Source organism: Schistocerca cancellata, chromosome 11, assembly GCF_023864275.1.
Source record: "Schistocerca cancellata isolate TAMUIC-IGC-003103 chromosome 11, iqSchCanc2.1, whole genome shotgun sequence".
Lineage (NCBI taxonomy): Eukaryota > Metazoa > Arthropoda > Insecta > Orthoptera > Acrididae > Schistocerca > Schistocerca cancellata.
Window position 1 is genome coordinate 145,258,500 of NC_064636.1, and position 25,195 is coordinate 145,283,694.

General features: G+C 40.8%; 2 protein-coding genes across 9 annotated transcripts in view; one reads left to right on the forward strand and one right to left on the reverse strand.

Annotated features, from left to right (window-relative positions):
* Positions 1 to 25,195, forward strand: part of LOC126108940 (protein brambleberry-like) — a 202,427-nt gene that overhangs the window by 173,115 nt on the left and 4,117 nt on the right. For all 8 annotated transcript variants that reach the window (XM_049914316.1, XM_049914318.1, XM_049914317.1 and 5 more), the window contains exon 12: positions 9,206 to 9,393. In XM_049914316.1, the coding sequence (XP_049770273.1) occupies positions 9,206 to 9,365 (160 nt within the window). In that variant the 3' untranslated portion in view covers positions 9,366 to 9,393. The remainder of the gene's footprint in view (positions 1 to 9,205; positions 9,394 to 25,195) is intronic.
* Positions 1 to 25,195, reverse strand: part of LOC126108938 (uncharacterized) — a 237,986-nt gene that overhangs the window by 15,848 nt on the left and 196,943 nt on the right. The gene's annotated exons all lie outside the window — the stretch shown is intronic.

Here is a 25,195-nt window from a genome sequence, read left to right on the forward strand (position 1 = left end):
AGTGATCCAAATAAGAGATGGAAAACTACCACTTTGCAGAACTCTGAGGAGTGTGAAGGTGGTCACAGGAAGACTATAATTTGGAATACATCCAGCAAATAACTGAGGATGTATGTTGCCAGTGCTGCTCTGAGATGAAGATGGAGAGGAATTTGTGGTGGGCCACATCGAACCAGTCAGAAGACTGGTGACTAAAAAAAAGAAAACCATATAATCTGAAGCGGTAAATTCTTTTGTGGTTTACCTTATATTCTGGCTCTTTGGTAGTACAGTCAAACTTTGTATTTTGTCACACATACTGTCTGAATTGTGAAACTTATCTTTCAGTCGTGGGTTGTTGTTGTTTTGTACATTTTCTCGCACTGAAGCCCTGTTTTCATGACAGGAGATTCACCTAAATACTGAAGGTTTGTATTTAAAGAATCCAGTGCTCGGTCAAGTGTTATTTCATCTTCATTTACATCTTCTCTGGAAGTAGCTAGCATCTGTAGGAGCTGATGGTTTTGTGATATTTGCTTTCTATATTTGCTGCGAGTTTTTCTGGTGAACAATACTTTACGACATTTGTTTTACCACCCACTCCGGAACATTCATCAAATTCTTCTGTACTGTTGCATGACCGCCTCCTTTAAATAGGTTGCAACAATACAATTTTGACTTGAAATCAATTTATGATAATGGTGTAGGCTGAAGTGCAAAATTTAATTCATTGCTTCAGCCTACATTATTATTACGGATAAAGATGAGACTCACTCATGTCTCAGGAACAGCAACTGTATATGCCTGAAATCAGTTTGTTACAAACTACTATTTCACCACACATGTACTCTGCTGTTTGAGTAAACAAGCCACATCCATGAAACCACTTAGTAATGATTGGTTGAAATAAATCTGTCTGATTGGCTTTTCACAGCAAGAAATGTTCACCAATTGATCAGAATGCTAGTAACTGCTGTTGGGTGCTGTTTTGAAAGCATCTGTACACATAACTGCTTACATCATTTTGTTGGTATAATGATGCTGACTAAAGAAATTTTTGGATGTTTTGCCTTTGATGTGCCATCTTGATGTTTGCCATGATTATAGTAACATACTGGAGCAATAAAATAGGTATATTTTTAGGATGAAAGTAGTGTGTTTTAAGCTATTAAAGGGCAAAGATCAAGATCAATGACATCACATGTGAAAACTTATAGAAATTCATATGTTTCATATCAGTGTAAAGCTCTAATCATTAGCTGTTAAATGGTATAGGTTTTGTTGTTGTACCTGAATTAGAACCAGAATTACCCATTTGTGTCGAGACAGGTGCGTTTAAATTTCACACAGTATCCAAACATTGCAGGCCTGTAAATTTCTTCACAGTTGTCTACACCTCAGGCAGACTGGTAGTTTTCCACCACTTATTTGAAACGTGGAATGCACCAAATCTGAAAGATTGTGGGTGGGTTGGGTTGAGTGATATTAAATAAAGTGAAAGGCTGGTGCTACACTGTTCATTCATTCCTCGGTGTACAAACTTTATTTAAGAAAGTAACAGTGCACACACTATCGGACCATAGCGAAAATGTGTGGTTTCCATTTTGTGTACTGCAATTTCCATTTACTTGTCTGAAAAAATTGGATCATTGTCCTTACAGCATGAATGTGTTGTAGAGCTCAGAAAAATATGAAGTGAAGTGTTAGTATTCTGTGTTGGAAAATGTTGGAAGTAGGTATTCCCAAACAGAAAAAAGGAAAAGAGAACATAGTGTGAAAGTTACATGAAATGACAGCTGTGTTTTATTATTATTATTATTATTGCTGTTGTGCCCTTGGCCCAAAGTTTGGATACTGTACAAAATTTAAACACACCTGTCTCAACATGAATGAATAATTCTGGTTTTAATTCAGGTACAACAATACAACCTATGTCATTTAACAGCTAATGATTAGGGCTTTACACTGATATGCAACATATGAATGCAGAGGTGGCATGATTATTTATGGTTTTGGCACTGTGTGGCACGATACCCTTTGTGCTGCCAGCCCGTTACACCTCCCCCCTCCAGGACAGGATATGTGTACCCCAACTGTCTGCGTGTAGTGAAATTCACGTGAAAGTGGCTGAAAGGCTTTACAACTGTTTTTGAATCGTGTAACTGAGACAGGACTCGGTACTGGCCTGGTATCCACCTAGTGGGATGTGGGAAGCTGTCTAAAAACCACGTCCAGGCTGGCTGCACATCTATCCTTGTTGTTAATCTGCCGGACGGATCCGGTCTAAGGTTATTGGACCTCCCTGTCCCAGAAGTCGTGTTTCAACACGCACATCTATCTGGGTGGATTGTTGTTGTTATCATGTTACATTTTTACCAAAACCCTACTCTGTGGTATCTAGGTAATCCTTTGCTGTATATAATGTATTGCTTAAGGTAACTTGCTTGTGTACACCTGGAAAAATTCTAACAATTTTCATAAAGTTTACATGACTCTAACTAAAAAGATGTGAACTCTTCATAGGGACAATGGCAGTTGTTCTTGTTGAACATTTTGATGTACAATTAATCACATTAGGTCACACATTGACTTCATTACATTTCTGTTTGTGAGGATCTATGCACTGTCTATCTTAATTAGATGCTTGAAACTTTAAGTACACATTAACAACTTGTCTGTCTAAAAAGTAGACTACATTCATAACATTTCAGCCACAAGTTTTTATTCTAGAAATATGTAATGTGATAGTCAAAATTAAGGTTCCTTTTTTTTAATATAACTACTTAGTGTGTATTTTCCTTTTTGTTGATAGTATATTAGTGTCTGTAGTGTACTTTCCTGCAAATAGTATCCTGAGACATCCCAAAAAATACCAGACCTCTAGTTCAGATAGATTTTTTGTGTGTAAAGTAAATGTGTCAGAAAATTTAATTCTTGTGAAATTCAGTTCAGTGTTATATTTAATTTTTAATGGATCTCTCTTGCTGCTGATACTCCAGTTGTATAGTTTTCTCAGTTTACGTGTTCCTCATCTTCTCTCTTTCTTTTCTTGTTTCTCGTCGCTATTGTGGCACATCTCGTTGCCTCGAGGACCTATTTTTCAGCTTTGGCCACCTTTATGGAATCAATTACCGACAGTCATTGTCTCGTGTGAAATCCAGCGTATTATTCTTAGCAACTCTCTAACTTCACACCTGTTAACTGCCCCACATTAAAACATAGCTTAACTCCATTTTCAAATATTCCTCTCCAAAAGAAAACCCAGGAGAATTTCTTCAGTTTAATCCTCGTACTGCTGAAATGATGAATGAACTTAGTCTTAGTGTCAGTGGTGTTTAAAAACGGCTGAAGTCATTAAAACTGAACAATGCTCCAGGGCTCAGTTGAATCCCTGTCAGATTCTATACTGAATTTGTGGCTGAGTTAGCCACTCTTCTAACTATAATCTATTGTAGATCCCTCGAACAAAAATATATGCCCAGTTCTTGCAAACAAGCACAGGTCACACCCATCTATAAGAAGGGTAGTAGAACTACCGTCCAGTATCTGCGACCTCGATTTGTTGTAGAATCTTAAAAGATATTCTAAGCTCAAACACTGCGAGGTATCTCAAACACAATAACTTCCTACGTGCCAACCGACGTGGATTCCGGAAACATCGACCGTGTGAAGCACCAGTCGCACTTTTTTCATGTGATGTACTGACAGCTTTGGATCGAGGCAGCTAGGTAGATGCAGTATTTCTCGATTTTCAAAGAGTATTTGACTCGGTACCACACCTGCACCGATTGTGAAAGGTACGGTCATATGGCGTGCCAAGTGAAATTTGTGACTGGATTGAGAACATTTTTGGTAGGGAGGGTACAGCATGTTATTTCGGGTGGAGAGTCATAGTCAGATGTAGAACTAACTTCGAGTGTGCCCAAGTAAGTGTGTTGGGACCATTGCTGTTCATATTGTACATAAATGACCTAGAAGACAATATTAATTAGTAACCTCAGATTTCTTGCAGATGATGTTGTTATCTATAGTGAAGTACTGTCTGAAAGAAGCTGCATAAATATTCAGTCAGACCTTGATAAGATTTCTAAGTGGCAGCTTGCTTTAAACGTTCAGAACAGTAAAATTTTGCACTTTGCAAAACAACAAAACATAGAACACTATGACTATAATATCAGTGAGTCACTGTTAGAACAGATATTTGAGTGTAACACTTTGTAGGGATATGAAATGAAACAATCACGTAGGCTCGATCGTGGGTAGAACAGGTGGTAGACTTAGGTTTATTGGTAGAATGCTGAGGAAGTGCAGTCAGTCTGCAAAGGAGTTTTCTTACAAATCACTTGTGTGACCCTGCTTATTCTTTCTTGGTAAATGTAAGTTCAGTAGTGTTAGATGAGCCTATATGTTCCATGGTCATGAACAGAGTTTGTTTGTACAGTAAGTATCAGTGCATTTTCTGTGCTTAGGTGAGTGTTAAATGTACTCACATGGTGTAATTAAGATCCCCAGTGTTCTGATCAGATCTTTACAACGAGTTCTTTTACTATTTGAGATTATAATTCGTGTGACTCTTTTCTGTAGTTTGAAAATTGTGCTTATGTTATGTCCATTTGTTTCCCAGGAAAGAATTCCATGGTTTAATTGGACCACTTCAAACAAATTCTGAAAGGCTAGTGTCTTTCGGATAAGCTTCATTCCCCAATTTCTTTCTCCATGTGAGCCTTTTTTTGATCAGTAGGAGTTTCAGCTCTCAGTATTGTGTCTTCGTCTTTAGAAAGTGACGACACCTATTTCTTCATTTCGTTCAGAAAAATCCACTAACCTCTCGATTTTGTACTGTTCACGAACAAGCTGCTGAATGCCAAGTACTGTGGTCAGTTATGCATTACAGAAAATTTGAAAAATTAACGGACGTAGATTGACGTTTATGGATTAAGTATTTGGTGACAACACGGAGCAGCGAGTTGAAGTATGCCGTGCTGTGTCGGCAAAGTTTACTAGTGCCGTGTCTGTCTCGAAAGTGTTATTTTTTGACAAACGTGTGACGTATTGCTGTTCACACGGGAGGAATGTGGTTTTCTGGTCTAATGAGGGGAGGGCACAGAATAGGGCTCACCACTTTGACTCAAACTGTGTGAGTGGAAGCAGGTAGGTGCAAAACAGTTTCAAAAGATTCTAGAGTAGAGTGTGAGCAACAGTGATCAAGCATACCGATGGCAGTTTCACACTTCAGGTTATATTCCCAGTGTTACAGGGTTTTTACAAATTATTATTTGTGATGTCCATGAATATTGACCATTTCTCCTACAACATCCTGTGTATTCACTTTAGTTATGATTAATTAATTAATTAATTTATTTATTTAAAAAGAAGTTGTTTCAAATGCTATGTTTCTGGTGGTTTGTGATTTCAACTGTCCTTCATTAGCAATGCTCTGTTGTCATATCCTCACTCTATCCTTTTTCTTTCTGTCATGTGTTCACAGCATGTGGCTCTGGCGGCTGTTTCAAATCCCCTGTAGTCAGCCGTTATTATATATACCTGTTTCCTGATATTTCGTAGTGGCCTCTACAGTTGTGAACAGCATGAGGCCAAGTGTCTGTAGTGATTTTCCATAGAAACTTACAATTTCATAGGAAAATCTAAATGCAACAAGAACAAGAACTTTTTACCACTGAAGTGAGTGGTGAAAACATTAAAACGACTGAAAAAATCTCACCAGTGCTCTTCATTATACTTGTCAATTTTTAAAGACAAGGCATTGATCATCATCAATTCCCTTGTGTCTGTGGGCCCTGTAGCAATAGCTGTGGATCAAGCAATTACAAAACAGGTTATTGAAATTATGAAGGATAATTTCATAGTAAATTATATTTATGAAGGGCTGTGTGGACTCCCCCCCCCCTCCTTCTATTTGATTTCACACACCATTACTGTATGCAGCCCTATTTGATTTGTGGCAGGTTCCGTCTTCAAGCACAGAAGTGAACAATGATGATTACGATCCAAATAAATATTCCTGACATTTTTGTGTCCTAGGCTGAGAAACAGAAAGTTGTCAACTTTGCTGATGCTCAATCAAAATGGAAGTTCCCATCATTAAAATCACGATTCCAAATCTCGAACCGAGCAAGGTGGGGCAGTGGTTAGCAAACTAGACTCTCACCAAGGACGACGACGGTTCAAACCTGCACCCAGCCATCCAGATATAGGTTTCTGTGATTTCCTTAAATCGTTCAAGTCAAATGGTGGGTTTGGTTCCTTTGAAAGGGCACAGCCAATCCTTGACATCTTCCGAGCTTATTCTCCACTCTACTCGAATATGTTTAGATAATGTTTTAGCTTTTCTTATGACTCACTTGGGCGAGATATTCTAGGAACTTGAAAGGGATGTCTACGTGCTTCTACTCACACAGTTTGGGCCAAATAGTGAGCCGCATCCTCCCTTCTGAAGGAACTCCCCTTTACATACAGTAGTTGGAAAGGAACCATCTTCACATTACTGTTTGGGCCAGGATGTTACCACAATACCTCTGCAGACTTTTCTTTTTAAGGACACATGATGGAAATTCTTGTTTAGAAATATTGCAAATTTTGTTAATATTTCAGCTCAGACACAAGGGAAACACAGACGATGTGAGATTACAGTGGAGCGGGACTCTGGGATGCTCGGCTTTTTGGGTATGGGAGTTCCTTGAGGAATAATTCTTAGATTGCTCAATTGGGCATGGTTTGGCAATACCAGCAGCCCACTGAAATGGCTGCCAAAAAGCCCAGACTTTATTGTGCCAGACAACCCATTATGGGGAATAATAGTATCCCGTGTGGCTCATTGTCAGTTGAAGACTAATGTGGAATCCCAATAAAATGTCGAACCCTTTCCAGTCATAGCTCCAGGAATTCTCTGCAAGATGTCAAGAATTATACAGATATACAGAAATCTCTGTGTAAGATCCACTGGTGCGTGTGCAGGTCCGGCAGCCGTATCGTTTGGTTTTTATATGTATCTACTCCAGTGTTCAACAAACTGTTTTGACATAGAAGTATGGTGATTTCTCAGGCACAGTGTAAAGTCTCGGGATGTGCCGTGTCTGTGCTCTCGAAGTACGGTCTTAGAAAGCATCGCTCGTGCAAAACTCGGTGGTAAACTGTGGATTAAGACCAACAAATAGACTCCATATTTCTAGATTTCTGAAACTCGGTGCCCCACTGCAGATTGTTAATGAAGGTACGTGCATATGGAATAGGTTCCCAGATATGTGAAGGGCTCAAAGACTTCCTAATAGAACACAGCACGTTGTCCTTGACTACGAGTGTTCGTCAGAGACGAGTATGTCATCAGGAGTGCCCCAGGGAAGTGTAACTGCTGTTGCCTTGTATATTCAGAAATGATCTGGTGGTCAGGGTGGGCAGCAACCTGTAGTTGTTTGCTGCTGCTGTGGTGAATGGGAAGGTGTTGAAGTTGAGTGACTATAGGAGAACACAAAACAACTTGCACAAAATTTCTAGTTGCTGCGATGAATGGCAGTTAGCGAAAGACGTAGAAAAATGTAAGTTAATGTGTAGTTAAAAAAGAACCCTTAGTGTTCGAATACAGCATTAGTAGTGCTCTGCGTGACACAGTCGTGTCGTTTAAATATCTGAGCGTAAAGTTGCAAAGCAATGTGAAATGGAACAAGCGAGTGAGGATTATGGTTGGGAGAATTTTAGGAAAGTGAGGTTCATCTGTAAAGTGGACTGCCTATAGGACACTAATGCGACATATTCTGGAGTACTGCTCTAGTGTTTGGGATCGACATCAGATTGGATTGAAGGAAAACTTTGAATCGATTCAGAGGTGGGCTGCTAGGTTTGTTACCAGTAGGTTCAAACAACACACCAGTGTTACGGAGATGCTTTGGGATCTCAAATGGGAATATCTGGAGAGAAGGCAATGTTCTTTTTGAAGAACTCCATTGAAAAAATTTAGAGAGTCAGCATTCAAAGTTGACTTCAGAACAGTTATACTGGCTCCGAGACACATTTCTCATAACCACCATGATAAGAAGATACGAAAATCTAGAGCTCGTGCAAAGGCATATAGATAGTCATTTTTTCCCTCGCTCTGTTTGTGACAGGAACAGGAAAGGATACGACTAAAAAGGTGCACTCCGCCGCACATTGTACAGTGGCTTGCAGCTTATTTATGTAGGCGCCGATGTTGTTTAAATTTTGCGCGCCCCGCTACACACACACACACACACACACACACACACACACACACACACCTGCCTTGTATTTGCGGATGGAGTAAATGCACTGTGAAATAGTATAAACATGTTAATATGGGTTCCAGAACTGACACATGGATAAATCATTTAACCATTGGTGGTCCACCTGGGGTGTCCAATGCACTGTTCGTTGTATTTCCTTTGCATATAGTTTAGACTGGTAGCTACTTTCAAGCAGTAGCAGAATACAAAAAAAAAAGTGACACACTGTGTGGGGATAACGTAAAAGCAACAACATTGTTGCCAAAAGGTGTATACCCCACAAAACCACGTGTACCTATTACAAAAGCAAATGACATATTTTCTGTAACAATGCTTACCAGCCAGTGCTTGTGTGATACAGACCAGGGACACTGAATACCTGAAAAAGTAGGACACCTAACACACGGGGTACACAACTGTATGTAACAGAGAACTGTTTACTGTATTGATGTTTGTGTGCAACAAAGCACTACCCAAACAAATTTCACATTCCAAAATGTGCTTTATGGCGTGTGTGAGGTCTGTCGTGTCAAACTAACAATTCTGTATGTGACAGATTGAAATAAGCAGCATCTCTGAATAATATCAGTCACACACAAAACACAGGGAATAACATTATGTTGGTATTTAACGAGTATAGAAGATAGCCACGAAATAAAATGCACTTACATTACAGCAAAATGTCATAGAAAATGATAGAGGAGAGTGGTCAAAAATTGTAACTCAGTGTCGTATTCAGTGCGAAGACTGGTTCGGTGCAGCTCTCTGAGCTACTGTATTCTGTGTGAGCCACTTCATCTCTCTGTAGGTGCGGCCTCGGAATGTCCTGTCGACTGATCCTCAATTTAGTACATAGCGAAAACAAAAAGCAGTAATATTTCCAACTTCTATACTCCTGTCGTCCTCAGCCGCATATAGTATTAAGTAATAAACAGCGGAGAGCAGCCCGTGACTGTTTTCCCTCCCAACAGGGGGACTCCCAGCAGTGGGAGCCGGCGGACGTGTGCAGCGGTGACGAGGACGGGCCTGCCGTGCCGTAACCCTGCCGGCGCTCTCTCGCCCTACTGCCACCGGCACGCAGACTCTGACGGTGTGTCTGTGGTCGACAGCCCACTCGCCAGGAGTCGGTAGCCCGGGGAGTGTGTGCCGTCATTCCCAGGTATGTTTTTTCCTACAAGCAGAACACGATGATTGCCGTCACCCGATTTCCCAGGAATTTGCCTCAGTGGAAGGAGAGATAAAATGAGTGTACATAGCTCTCCTCAGATACTCGACTGTTTCTGAAAATACAGGGCTATTACATATGATTGAAGCGATTTCATAAATTCACTGTAGCTCCATTCATTGACATATGGTCACGACACACTACAGATACGTAGAAAAACTCATAAAGTTTTGTTCGGCTGAAGCCGCACTTCAGGTTTCTGCCGCCAGAGCGCTCGAGAGCGCAGTGAGACAAAATGGCGACAGGAGCCGAGAAAGCGTATGTCGTGCTTGAAATGCACTCACATCAGTCAGTCATAAAGGTGCAACGACACTTCAGGACGAAGTTCAACAAAGATCCACCAACTGCCAACTCCATTCGGCGATGGTATGCGCACTTTAAAGCTTCTGGATGCCTCTGTAAGGGGAAATCAACGGGTTGGCCTGCAGTGAGTGGAGAAACGGTTGAACGCGTGCGGGCAAGTTTCACGCGTAGCCCGCGGAAGTCAACGAATAAAGCAAGCTGGGAGCTAAACGTACCACAGCCGACGGTTTGGAAAATCTTACGGAAAAGGCTAAAGCAGAAGCCTTACCGTTTACAATTGCTACAAGCCCTGACACCCGATGACAAAGTCAAACGCTTTGAATTTTCGGCGCGGTTGCAACAGCTCATGGAAGAGGGTGCGTTCAGTGCGAAACTTGTTTTCAGTGATGAAGCAACATTTTTTCGTAATGGTGAAGTGAACAGACACAATGTGCGAATCTGGGTGGTAGAGAATCCTCACGCATTCGTGCAGCAAATTCGCAATTCACCAAAAGTTAACGTGTTTTGTGCAATCTCACGGTTTAAAGTTTACGGCCCCTTTTTCTTCTGCGAAAAAAACGTTACAGGACACGTGTATCTGGACATGCTGGAAAATTGGCTCATGCCACAACTGGAGACCGACAGCGCCGACTTCATCTTTCAACAGGATGGTGCTCCACCGCACTTCCATCGTGATGTTCGGCATTTCTTAAACAGGAGATTGGCAAACCGATGGATCGGTCGTGGTGGAGATCATGATCAGCAATTCGTGTCATGGCCTCCACGCTTTCCCGACTTAACCCCATGCGACTTCTTTCTGTGGGGTTATGTGAAAGATACAGTGTTTAAACCTCCTCTACCAAGAAACGTGCCAGAACTGCGAGCTCGCATCAACGATGCTTTCAAACTCATTGATGGGGACATGCTGCGCCGAGTGTGGGAGGAACTTGATTATTGGCTTGATGTCTGCCAAATCACTAAAGGGGCACATATCGAACATCTGTGAATGCCTAAAAAAAGTTTTTCAGTTTTTGTATGTGTGTGCAAAGCATTGTGAAAATATCTCAAATAATAAAGTTATTGTAGAGCTGTGAAATCGCTTCAATCATTTGTAATAACCCTGTACAATGGTCAGAGTTTTTGAGGTATCTTATGGGCTTTTTATTGCATGATATTCTAAGGTGAAATGGTGGTTAAGTTAGTGGTTTCTTAATTTTGCGCTCGATGTTTGAAACTCGAATACTGTTTTTATTTATTTTACTTTATTTTTATTGTTCTCATTATCTACCTGTGTTCATAGAAGCTTGCTATACACATGGGCATTATAGTAATTCTGCAGTTACAAAAGGATTTCACAGTCTCGTGTGGTGCGTGTGTGTGTATGTATCATAATTAATGGCATAAATGCATACAGTTGAAAGTACATGATACTAGAAGCAAGGAAGCCTCAGTATACATGGGGTCTAAAATGCATACATTGACAGCTACGGACAAGTCCAGTAAACATGTGCTCTGAAATGCATATCTTAACAGCTATGCGCATTGCTCATCTTCACTAATTGGAAACACGACTCTTCTAATGAACAATTGCTCATAACTTTTAAGGTATGCATTTTAAAGCAAATGTTTAGTGCACATTTTTTCTTGTTTTGGTCCATACTACTACTTCCCAAATTGCAGTAGAAGAGATTTGCTTCACAGAATCGAAGATGAAAAATTGAAAATAACTCTTAAGTTTTGCATTTTCAACCCTATGTTTACTAAGACTTTTTTGCATCTAGTACTGTGTACTTTCAGCTGCATGCTTTTATGCCATTAATTATGATACACCTTGTATCTATTATTATTATGTAGTATTCTGCCTAGTAGCAGGTCTGTGTCTTTTAATGGAGAATTTCTGACAAAATTTGAGTTCTTCCTTGTCCTACCGTTCTTTTAATCTTCTCTTCAATGATTTTGTGTATGAACCCTTGGTGTCTAACAGTAAGTATGTGTCCAATCTAGTTGGCTTTCCTTTGAAGAGTTGTATTTAGAATGTCACTCTTCTCTCCTACTCTCCTCAGTACATCGTTATTCATCACCCGAAGGTCCGCTTGATCCTCTCCATTCTCCTCCAGCACCACATTTTGAAACTCTCAAGGTCTCCCCCCACCCCACCCCCCCATGGTCCATGTGTCTGCTCCGTACAGTGCAATGCTCCAGATGTAGCACTTTACCAGTTTCTTTCTTAATTCCAAGTTTAACTTCCTGGTCAACGGATTCCTCTTTTTATTGACTGCAGTTGTGGCCATAGCAATTCTTGCTCAAATTTTGAGTGTGGGCATCCTTTGTCATCAAATTTTCCAAGTACTTGAATTTTTCACATCCTCCAGTTCTCAATTATCGATGGTTACCCTCAAAGGTTTCTTCCTTTTTGATATCTGCATAATTTTTGATTTTTCAATATTGATTTCCATGCCGTATTTCGTTACAGTTTCCACCGACTGGTTCACCGTGTGTTGCAGTTGTCTTCGATTTTTAGCAAGCACCACCGTGTCATCTGCATACTTGATGGTTTTGATAAGGTGTCCTCTGACACAATCAGCTTCAGGACTGTCAGACAATTTCCTCCTGCTGTAGGAGTATGTCAGGGATCTGCTGTCTTACCTCTGCTCCTCATTACAGTCGTGGATACAACCAGAAAGATCTGCAGAAAATTGCATCCCAGACATTACTGTATGCTGAAGATACGCTATTGGCCTTTGAAGATGAGGCTGACCCCAAGCCTGAGAGGACCACCTTGCAAAAATAAAGGGTGTGCCAAAAATAACTGACACATTTCAAGGCTAAATAAATTTCGAAAAAGTATGTGACAAGTTTTGTTTCATTCTCATCTGAAAATACATGAAATGCCATTTTAGTTGCAGTAATTGCTTCTTTTTAAAATATATATCTATTAAGTGAATGCCATTGTTGTGTACACACTGATGAAGGCATTAACAAAAGCTATCCATCACTAGGATGATCATATCTTGTGGAATGGAGTCCACATCCTGTCGAATAGTGTGTTTCAGTTACTCATTAGTGTTAGGACAATATTTGCATACTCTCGATTCAAGGTAGCCGCAAAGTGAAAAATCTCGAGGGTTTAAGTCTGGTGCCCAGGCATTCCGACTGATGTCACAGCGTAAGGAAGTCAAACGACCAGGGAACACCTCCCTTCCCATTGTCCAGCGAGCAGTGTGGGCTGTTGCCCCATGCTGTTGATGTCATGCATTGCCCCTATTGTCAATTTCATCCAGTTTGGGCCTTAAGATCTCTTAACATCTCACAATATCACTGTTTGAGTTCGCAGCCATCGTAGCATTGTCTCATTCAAAGTAATGACGGGCCTCAAAAGCCAAAATCTGAAATTGCACACAATACAGTCACTTTAGGGCTACATAAATGTTGTTTGTATAACTACGAGGATTGTTCTCTGCGCAGTTTCTGAAATTTTGCTTATTAACGGTGCCACATGTGGGATATGTAATTGATTGACCAGACACACTGCTGTGTGATTTTCCCAGTCTCTGTCCCTCAGTTACTGTGCCAGCATCATTTTGCAAGGATCAATTGCAGTTGGAAAATTCTTCATACACTCTGGTCTGAAAGCCTAATTGCAGCAGCATGTTTGCGTGCTGAACAGCTCAGAGGTTGGCGAGCGGATGCTATTAACGCTGCTTCTCATTCTGGGGTTCTTGCGGTCTGAGGTCACTCAGATTGTTTTCATTTCAGTGTGAACAGGTACCGTGTTTTGTCGACAAGAGTCAAAAAGCTCTCTGAGTAGTGGTCACCAACATTGTTTTAGATGCAACAATGAAAATGCAATACTTGCCAGTCCAGTTTTTTATGGCAACTGAAGGTGGCCCATTATTTTCTCTCCAAAGCTCCCTCGCTGCCGTTTTGCTCCCCACCACCATACTGAATCTACTCACCGAGCCATTACATTCGAAAGTATTGTGAATGTTGTCATCAGGATGTACGCAAAAATGGCACTCACATGTTTACATAGAAGTAATACTGTAACTGCAATAGCATTCATATACTTTCAGATGTGAATGAAATAAAACTTGTTTTATACTACACTATGTGATCAAAAGTGTCATACTCCTCTGGCTGAAAATGGCTTAAAAGTTCGTGGCGCCTTCCATCGGTAATCCTGGAATTCCATATGGTGTTGCCCACCCTTAGCCTTGATGACAGCTTCCACTCTCACAGGCATACATTCATTCAGGTGCTGGAAGGTTCTTGGGGAATGACAACTCAATCTTCACAGAGTGTTGTACTGAGGAGAGGTATTGTTGTCGGTCAGTGAGACCTGACACGAAGTCGGCATTCCAAAACATTCCAAAGGTGTTCTGAAGGATTCAATTCAGGACTCTCTGCAGGCCAGTCCATTACAGGGATGTTATTGTAGTGTACCCACTCTGCCACAGGCCTTGCTTTATGAACAGGTGCTCAGTCATGTTGAAAGATGCAGTCACCATCCCCGAATGGCTCTTCGACAGTGGGAAGCAAGAAGATCCTTAAAACATCAATGTAGGCCTGTGCTGTGATAGTGCCACGCAAAACAACAAGGTTTCAAGCCCCCTCCATGAAAAACACGACCACACCATAACACCACCACCTCCGATTTTACTGTTGGCAGTATACACGCTGGCAGATGACGATCACTGGGAATTTGCCATACTCGCACCCTGCCATCGGATTTCCACATTGTGTACTGTGATTTGTCACTCCACGCAACGTTTCTCCAATGTTCACTCTCCTTACACCGAGCGAGGTGCCATTTGGCATCTACCGGCGTGATGTGTGTCTTACGAGCAGCCGCTCGACCCTGAAATCCAAGTTTTCTCATCTCCCCCCTAACTGTCACAGTACTTGCGGAACTTTATGCAGTTTGGTATTCCTGTGTCACGGTCCAGATAGATTTCTGCGTTTTACACATTACGACCCTCTTCAACTGTCGGCGGTCTTTCTAAGTCAACAGATGAGGCTGGCCTGTACACTTTTGTGCCGTACGTGTCCCTTCACGTTTCCACTTGACTGTGACGTCTGAGAGAGTGGACTTAGGGTTGTTTAGGAGTGTCGAAATCTTACGTGCAGATGTGTGACACAAGTGACGCCCAATCACCTGACCACGTTACCACGTCGGAAGTCCGCGAGTTCCGCGTAGCGAAACCTCCACTTCCTTACAGAATGCAACTCCTGTGTATGAAACAGCTTGAAACATCTGGTTACATTGTAAATGAACTACAGTGTTAAATATTTGACATCAAACATGTAAGTGGGGAAAAACTGTGAATAATTTATAAGACAATTGCATGCTCAATAACATTTAGTGATCAAGTTAGAAATAATTTATTCTGTTCTAAACCTGATCGAACTACTGCACCTATTAATAGTCTACTGCCTACTGATCTGCATCGGAGACGAGGGGTCACTCGAACAAACATTAGAAAGGGGCTAGTGAGATTGAGTGGGGAGTCGGATCGTCCGAGGTCGGATTAGCGAGGTTCTACTGTATATTTATTAATAAATCGTGATTCAGTTTTTAAAATAACATTTCTATTTATTACGAAACACGGAATTAAAAAGAAAATAAATTGTCGCTTCTAGAGAGATTCGAACCGAAAACTGTCCGATTACCAGATTCTTCCGCTACACTCTCGGCAACCGACAGTTGTGTTAATAAGATAACAGCACTCGCAAATAAAGCTTTAAGAAAGGGCCTCGTATTGGCTCAAAAAATTGGTGTCTGAGCTCTGAGCTGCAAATTCTGTAACTATATGTGTGTGACAAAAGTTTGGAGAGGGCAGAGCAATTGGCAATCTACCTCGTTAACGTCCTCTCGAGACTCCTCGGCTATCACAGTGCCTTACGTGAGCTCTGTCGGATGCACGGATGACCACGCGAATGACCCCCAGAGCACAGTGGAACTGCCACCAGCTCGTCTCCGTCCCACAATACAGGTGTCGAGGCGCCGTACCTCTGGCAGGCGACAGATTCTTCGCACCCTCCCACTGGCACCGTGGCAGGTATCGGGATTTGTCAGACCGTGCGACACTCTGCCACTGCGCCAATGTCCAGTGCTGACGGTCACGTGCCCATTTCGGTCGTACGTGCCGTTTTCGTGGTGTCGACGTTGCCACGTGCACGGGTTGTCGCTAGGAGTGTTTGCACTGTGTGTTCAGGCGCCCTCGTACTCTGCCCGTCATTAAAGTCTGATGTTAGTTCTGCCACAGTTTGCCTGTCCTGTTTTACCGGTCTGCCCAGCCTACAGTGTCTGACATCTGTAATGACGGTCGGCCACCCGACCCCACGACATGTGACGGTTTCACCTCGGTTTTGCTACGTGTTGAAGATATGACAAGTTGTGCAGTTTCCAGAACGCTCGTGCCGAGCCTGCTGGCCCTCACAATCTGCTCTCGATCGCACTCAGATTGCACTCCTCCCCCAGTATACAAACAGACAGCAGGCTCACTGACACTAAATGCAAAATGCGTGTGTCCGACTGCGTCATTCCCCGCAAAGTGATGCTGCTATTCTGGACGGATTTATATAGTTCGGTGATAGTAATGTTCTGGCTGACCTGTGTGCAGCCTAGATGGGTGATCAAAAAGTCAGTGTTGTTGTTGTTGTTGTTGTTGTTGTGGTCTTCAGTCCCGAGACTGGTTTGATGCAGCTCTCCATGCTACTCTATCCTGTGCAAGCTTCTTCATCTCCTAGTACCTACTGCAACCTACATCCTTCTGAATCTGCTTAGTGTATTCATCTCTTGGTCTCCCTCTACGATTTTTACCCTCCACACTGCCCTCCAATACTAAATTGGTGATCCCTTGATGCCTCAGAACATGTCCTACCAACCGATCCCTTCTTCTGGTCAAGTTGTGCCACAAACTTCTCTTCTCCCCAATCCTATTCAATTCTTCCTCATTAGTTGTGTGATCTACCCATCTAATCTTCAACATTCTTCTGTAGCACCACATTTCGAAAGCTTCTATTCTCTTCTTGTCCAAACTATTTACCGTCCATGTTTCACTTCCATACATGGTTACACTCCATACAAATACTTTCAGAAATGACTTCCTGACACTTAAATCTGTACTCGATGTTAACAAATTTCTCTTCTTCAGAAACGCTTTCCTTGCCATTGCCAGTCTACATTTTATATCCTCTCTACTTCGACCATCATCAGTTATTTTGCTCCCCAAATAGCAAAACTCCTTTACTACTTTAAGTGTCTCATTTCCTAATCTAATACCCTCAACATCACCCGACTTAATTCGACTACATTCCATTATCCTTGTTTTGCTTTTGTTGATGTTCATCTTATATCCTCCCTTCAAGACACCATCCATTCCGTTCAACTGCTCTTCCAAGTCTTTTGCTGTCTCTGACAGAATTACAATGTCATCGGCGAACCTCAAAGTTTTTATTTCTTCTCCATGGATTTTAATACCTACACCGAATTTTTATTTTGTTTCCTTTACTGCTTGCTCAATATACAGATTGAATAACATCGGGGAGAGGCTACAACCCTGTCTTACTCCCTTCCAAACCACTGCTTCCCTTTCATGTCCTTCGACTCTTATAAGTGCCATCTAGTTTCTGTACAAATTGTAAATAGCCTTTCGCTCCCTGTATTTTACCCCTGCCACCTTTAGAATTTCAAAGAGAGTATTCCTGTCAACATTGTCAAAAGCTTTCTCTAAGTCTACAAATGCTAGGTTTGCCTTTCCTTAATCTTTCTTCTAAGATAAGTCGTAAGGTCAGTATTGCCTCACGTGTTCCAGTATTTCTACGGAATCCAAACTGATCTTCCCCGAGGTCGGCTTCTACTAGTTTTTCCATTCGTCTGTAAAGAATATGTGTTAGTATTTTGCAGCTGTGGCTGATTGTTCGGTAATTTTCACATCTGTCAACACCTGCTTTCTTTGGGATTGGAATTATTATATTCTTCTTGAAGTCTGAGGGTATTTCGCCTGTTTCATACATCTTGCTCACCAGATGGTAGAGTTTTGTCAGGACAGGCTCTCCCAAGGCTGTCATCAGTTCCAATGGAATGTTGTCTACTCCGGGGGCCTTGTTTTGACTCAAGTCTTTCAGTGCTCTGTCAAACTCTTCACGCAGTATCATATCTCCCATTTCATCTTTGTCTACATCCTCTTCCATTTCCATAACATTGCCCTCAAGTACATTGCCCTTGTATAGACCCTCTATATACTCCTTCCACCTTTCTGCTTTCCCTTCTTTGCTTAGAACTGGGTTTCCATCTGAGCTCTTGATGTTCATACAAGTGGTTCTCTTATCTCCAAAGGTCTCTTTAATTTACCTGTAGGCATTATCTATCTTACCCCTAGTGAGATAAGCCTCTACATCCTTACATTTGTCCTCTAGCCATCCCTGCTTAGCCATTTTGCACTTCCTGTTGATCTCATTTTTGAGATGTTTGTATTCCTTTTTGCCTGCTTCATTTACTGCATTTTTAAATTTTCTCCTTTCATCAATTAAATTCAATATTTCTTCTGTTACCCGAGGATTTCTACTAGCCCTCATCTTTTTACCTATTTGATCCTCTGCTGCCTTCACTACTTCATCCCTCAAAGCTACCCATTCTTCTTCTACTGCATTTCTTTCCCCCATTCCTGTCAATTGTTCCCTTATGCTCTGCCTAAAACTCTGTACAACCTCTGGTTCTTTCAGTTTATCTAGGTCCCATCTCCTTAAATTCCCACCTTTTTGCAGTTTCTTCAGTTTTAATCTACAGGTAATAACCAATAGATTGTGGTCAGAGTCCACATCTGCCCCTGGAAATGTCTTACAATTTAAAACCTGGTTCCTAAATCTCTGTCTTACCATTATATAATCTATCTGGTACCTTTTAGTATCTCAAGGGTTCTTCCATGTATAAATTTGAAAACTGAATAAATCACGGAATAATGTGGATAGAGAGGTACAAATTGACACGTGTGCTTGGAATGACACGGGGTTTTATTAGAACCAAACAACTACAAAAGTTCAAAAAATGTCCGACAGAGGGCGCTTCATCTTATCGGAATAGGAATAATTACCATAACAAAGTAAGACAGAGCAAAGATGATGATCTTTACAGGAAGTGCTCAATATATCCACCATCATTCCTCAACAATAGCTGTAATCGAGGAATAATGTTGTGAACAGCACTGTAAAGCATGTCCGGAGTTACGGTGAGGCATTGGCGTCGGATGTTGTCTTTCAGCATCCCTAGAGATGTCGGTCGATCACGATACACTTGCGACTTCAGGTAACTCCAAAGCCAATAATCGCACGGACTGAGGTCTGGGGACCTGGGAGGCCAAGCGTGATGAAAGTGGCGGCTGAGCACACGATCATCACCAAAAGACGCGCATCTGTTGGACATTTTGCCAATTTTTACCTGTTTTTTTCTACAATATTCCGTGGTTTATCAAATTTTCAAATTTATACTGACTATTTGATCACCCGGTATGTCTGGCAGTTCAGTTTGCATTAAGAAACAGAAGGCGGCGAAGTATTTGCATTTCATTCAAACTTCCAAGTTTAATGTCTTTTTGTTAATCACAAAAACTTTACAGGGGGTATGGAGTGGCCAACAGAGATCTGTTCCCTTGTTTTCACTTAGCATTTTGATCTTTATTCACAGACCAGTCTTTCTCGGCTTACGATGACGTATGTGGTTGGTGCAAACTTCTCTGTCGTCACTTGTGTAGTATACTTCTGATTATTCAGGGTAATGGCTGGGAGAAGATACGTGATTTTTTCAACGTGTATTCTTTGTCAGAAAGATTATCCAAATTGTGTGCATAAGTACTGCATGCCGAAGTTGACATTTTTTCACGTGGCATTTTGAATTTTTCTTGCAGCAGTAATGTCACTGTACTGAAACCCCCTTTGGCCCATATAGTCTAGAAGAGTATCGACACATTACAATGGATGATTAGGACACTGTCTTCATCCCCGTTTTCACATTCACTGTCCTTTTGTTTGTTTTGTCGTGAAGCTGTGGTCACAATTTCCGTGTCACTCGTGTGAAAGCCAGGTTCACATGTGTGGATCTTCAACCGCTCATTCAAGTTTTCTTCATTGAAGTAGTCAAAACTATTTAACCCCATTGCCAGATTCATTAGCTGTGCAGTTGTTATTTCTTCGTCGCAGAAACCTTGAAAATCACTTTTTTCCATAGCTCAAAGAATTTTCCGTGGTCAAACTAGTTTTTGTGTATGTTTGTGTGTGTGTGTGTGTGTTGACTTTCTGCCAGGCATCATCATCATCATACATCCGATGTATGGCATCTGGAATTCTCAGCTTCTTCCAGAACTCCGCCAAATCATCCTCATGAAGTAGCATTCTCAGTAGACCAAACTGATAGCAGCATTGTACCAATGCAGTTACGCCTTGGTCCATTGTGCGATAAACACTTATTTTCTATGAGACCATCATCAGATATGAGATTTCTTTCATTGTGATGGGAAGGGAGTTTTACCAAGCAATAAAACAGCCTTTCGTGGCAATCCTTTCTCTCATAGAATTCATTAACGTTTGTGGAACCAGCTTTTGAAAATTTCACTATCTATCTATGCTCCTTTTTGGTTGTAATAATGCACAGAGAGATCCTTAGCAGTGATATCCTTGAATGCTCTTTCTTCCCCCCGATCGCGAGCAGTTTCACTTTGTGGCTTCCAGAAGCACAAGCGGTGGACAAAATTGTAATGGAGTTCTTTAGAGTAATCAAAACGTCCTTGGTCCCAGGTTCAAATCCCACCACTGCTTAAATTTTGATTAATAATCAGTATTGGCAGACGAAGACTTCTGGCATTAGAAGTCACCCTCATTCTGCAGCAAAGACATGCAACGTGTATCCACAGGACATGCCTGTAATTGAAAAAGTGTCATGATGATTTCTCCATTGGCAAAAGATTCCGGAATAGTCCCTCATTTGGATCTCCGAGAGGGGACTGCCAAGGGGGAAGTGACAATGAGAAAAAGACTGAGTAATCAATGAAAGGATAACGTTCTACGAGTCGGGACGTGGGATGTCAGATGCTTGAACATGGTAGGAAACTAGAAAAACTGAAAAGGGAAATGCTAAGGCTCAATCTAGATACAGTAGGGGTCAGTGAAGTGAAATGGAAAGAAGACAAGGATTTCTGGTCAGATGAGTGTAGGGTAATATCAACAGCAGCAGAAAATGGCGTAACTGGAGTAGAATTCGTTATGAACAGCAAGGTAGGGCAGAGAGTGAACAGTTCAGTGATAGGGTTATTCTTATCAGAATAGATAGCAAACCAACAACGATAGTTCAGGTGTACATGGTGACGTTGCAAGCTGAAGATGATGAGATAGAGAAAGTATATGAGAATATTGAAAGGGTAACACAGTATGTGAAGGGAGCTGAAAATCTAATAGTTATGGGGGATTGGAATCCAGTTGTAGGGGAAGGAGTAGAAGAAAAGGTTACAGGAGAATATGGGCTTCAGACAAGGAATGAGAGAGGAGAAAGACTACTTGAGTTCTTTAATAAATTTCAGCTAGTAATAGCAAATATTCTGTTCAAGAATCCCAAAAGGAGGAGGTATACTTGGAAAAGGCAGGCTGATGCGAGAAGATTTCAGTTAAATCACAGTGAGACAGAGATCCTGAAATCAGATACTGGATTGTAAGGTGTATCCAGGAGCAGATATAGACTAAGATCACAAAGAAGTGTTGATGAGGAGTAGGCTGAAGTTCAAGACATTAATCAGGAAGAATTAATATGCAAAGAAGTGGGTTACGGAAGTACTAAGGAATGTTGAGATACGCTTGAAGTTCTCTAAGGCCATAGATACAGCAATAAGGAATAGCTCAGTAGGTAGTAGCGTTGAAGAAGAATGGATATCTCTAAAAAGGGCCATCACAAAACTTGGAAAGGAAAACGTAGGTATAAAAAAGGTAGTTATGAAGAAACCCTGGGTAACAGAAGAAATACTTCAGTTGATCAGTGAAAGGAGGAAGTACAAAGATGTCCTGGGAAACTCAGGAATACAGAATTACAAACTGCTGACAAATGAAATAAATAGGAATTTGCAGGGAAGCTAAGATGAAACGGCTCCCTGAAAAATGTGAAGAAATCGAAAAAGAAATTATTGTCGAAAGGACAGACTCACAATACAGGAAAATCAAAACAACCTTCGGTGACATTAAAAGCAAGGGTGGTAACATTAAGAGTGCAAAGGGAATTCCAATGTTAAATGCAGAGCAGAGATCGGATAGGTGGAAAGAATACATTGAAAGCCTATATGAGGGGGAAGATTTGTCTGATGAGATAGAAGAAGAAACAGGAGTTGATTTAGAAGAGATATGGGATCCAGTATTAGAATCAGAATTTAAAAGAGCTTTTGAAAACTTAAGCTCAAATAAGGCAAAAGGGATAAATAACATTCCATCAGAATTTCTAAAATCATTGGGGGAAGTGGCAACAAAATGACTATTCATGTTGGTGTGTAGAATGTATGAGTCTGGCAGCATACCATGTGACTTTCAGAAAAATATCATCCACACAATTCCGAAGACTGCGAGAGCTGACAAGTGCGAGAATTATTTGCACAATCATGTTAACAGCTCATGCATTCAAGTTGATGACAAGAGTAATGTACAGAAGAATGGAAAAGAAAATTGAGGATGTGCTAGATGACGATCAGTTTGGTTGTAGAAAAGGTAAAGGCACCAGAGAGGCAATTCTGATGTTGTGTTTGATAATGGAAGCAAGACTAAAGAAAAATCAAGATACATTCATAGGATTTGTGGACCTGGAAAAACCCTTTGACAATGTAAAATGGTGCAAGATGTTCGAAATTCTGAGAAAAATACGAGTGAGCTATAGCACCACCACCTAAAGAGAAGGCCGCGGCGCGCTCTTGTGACGTCACGCAAAGCGGGCCAGGGTTGGCTTGGCGCTGCGCTTAAAGAATCGAGACGCACGGCCTGCAAATCTTTGTCAAACGGTTTTACAGAACCTATTCCGTAAAAAACAATTAATTTCTGAAATTCTTTTAGCTTTATATGGCAGCTTCACGATGAAGTGCCAATCATTTCGATAATGGTCATAACTATTGTGGTATTTCACAGATGAGTATCAAATTCGAGAACGTTGCCATCAAAAATACGGGTCGCTATGAATTTGTGTTTGATGCATATTACACATTCTATTGCTGAGTATGAAATACAGATGAGGTTTTGAAATTTTCGTAAAACTTTGGATCAATATCTGCTTCCAATCTCGAAAAAATTGAGCATCTGCAGCAACTTCACTTCCGATCGCAACGCGCGGGAAGGAAATATTCATAACGCCTGTCATATCTCGTAAATCGCTGGAGATAACGAAACGAGATCTTGGCAAATGATACCACGCAAAGAGGAGAGTACTTTGCCGAATGGTTAAAATAAGTAACTTTATCAATCGCGATATAGCAGAAACTATAGTTTATAAATTTTTTTTACCGGTAATGTAATTGCGTAAGACTTATCAATAGCCAGTGAAAACGTACGAGTGCGGGATGTAAATAATATTGCGATATACATGGTAAAACCAGGTACATTTGTGAAAAATGCACTGTGATAAAGTACATTCTTTCTGGACCAGACAACTATTATTTACACTCACTTGAAAAATTCTGCACTAATACAGTGTATAATATTAAATTCCTCTGCCTTTAGTATCCTAAATAAATATTGTGTAGCTGTTTATAGAGCTCCCTCAGGAAAGCCGAGTACATTCCCCAAGCAAACAATCACTTTTAACTCACCTCACAAAAACAATTATGCGTTGTTATTGTAATGTAAATTTTCTTTCCTGTAAAAATATGGCAGATTTTGAGCATAAGTCAATAGTGAAAATCTACAAATCTTCAGCAGACATTTGCAGCAGTTGGAATGAGACAATGTGTCAAGCTAAAAACGTCAATAATAAATTTAACCTATTTCTAGATTAATTTGTTCCACTGTTTGACACATCGAAAAATAACACAGATATACTTCATACAGAGAGATCGCTTTTTAAACATGAAAACAGCAGTTTCAACATTCGTTAGCACTCATGCTAACTAATGCGAGAGTGAAAAACAACACCCACTCACAAACAGAGAATAAAACGTATCGGTAATGCGTAACAAAATACGAACTGCAGAGAAATTTAAACACGAATAAAAAGTAAACCGGAACAGAAGAGAATCGAAGCATTTGAGATGTAGTGCTACAGGCGAATATGGAAAATTGGGTGGACTGATAAGGAAGGTAAGGAATGAGGAGGTTCTGCGCATAATCAGAGAGGAAAGGCACATGTGGAAAACACTGATAAAGAGGGGGGAAAGAATGGAAGGACATCTGTTAAGACATCAGGGAGTGACTTCCATGGTACTAGGGGGAGCTGTAGAAGGCAAAAGCTGTAGAGGAAAACAGAGATTGGAATATATCCAGCAAATAATTGAAGATGTAGGTTGCAAGTGCTACTCTGAGATGGAGGAAAGGAATTCATGGTGGGCCACATCAAACCAGTCAGAAGACTGATGACAAAAATATCCAGGAGCATAAACGTCACTCTTAAAAGCAAGAATTCTGGTTTGTAGGCATTTCCAATACAGATCAGTTTCATCTGCACTGTAAATTGTCTTCTACAAATTCCTGAACCTCTTGCCAGGAGTAGTCAGGTGGCGCAACATTTGAACTAATCCACTCTCCTTGTCCAGTAAGTTCATGAATCCTGTAATGTTATGTGAATCTGATTAGCCATCCGGATGAGGCATTAAGTTCTCTGTCAAAGCCTAGCACACTATGAAAAAATTTAACTTTTTCGGCATTTATTGTGCCCAAAACAAAGATACCTTTTCCTCATTTTTGGCTAAACCATTGCAAAAGAGCAGCATCTAATTTATCAAATGTAGGTCTCACCATACATTTTCTTGCAGATGGTCAACAACTAGAATCACATTTCCTACAAAATCTTATAATTTTTGCTTATTCTTTTTAATGACCCATACAGTTTGCATTCCAGTACCATAGTCAGCACTGAGTTTTGTGACAATTTCCTCTTTCTCATGTCTTTCAATTAATTCTAATTTTTGTTTTAATGTCAACACATTTATTTAGCTTCCCGGCCATATCTTTAGGTTGCTTTGTTGACATACACCGACTAACATAAGAAAACTGAGTGTTTTCGATTTACATGGAACAGCCTGTCCAATAACAATAGAAACAGTACTCTGTTGTCACACACCAGTTGGTTAAAGTAAACAATGGAAAAGGCACTTATTGTCACGTGGGAGGTTTTTTGTTGCTGTTTGCTAGATAAAAATATTGCAAATTTTTTGCAGGGATAAGCTGCACATGAATAATTGGAAATCTCTATACTTCTTTTCTCACATGTTGAAGAGGAGCAAAA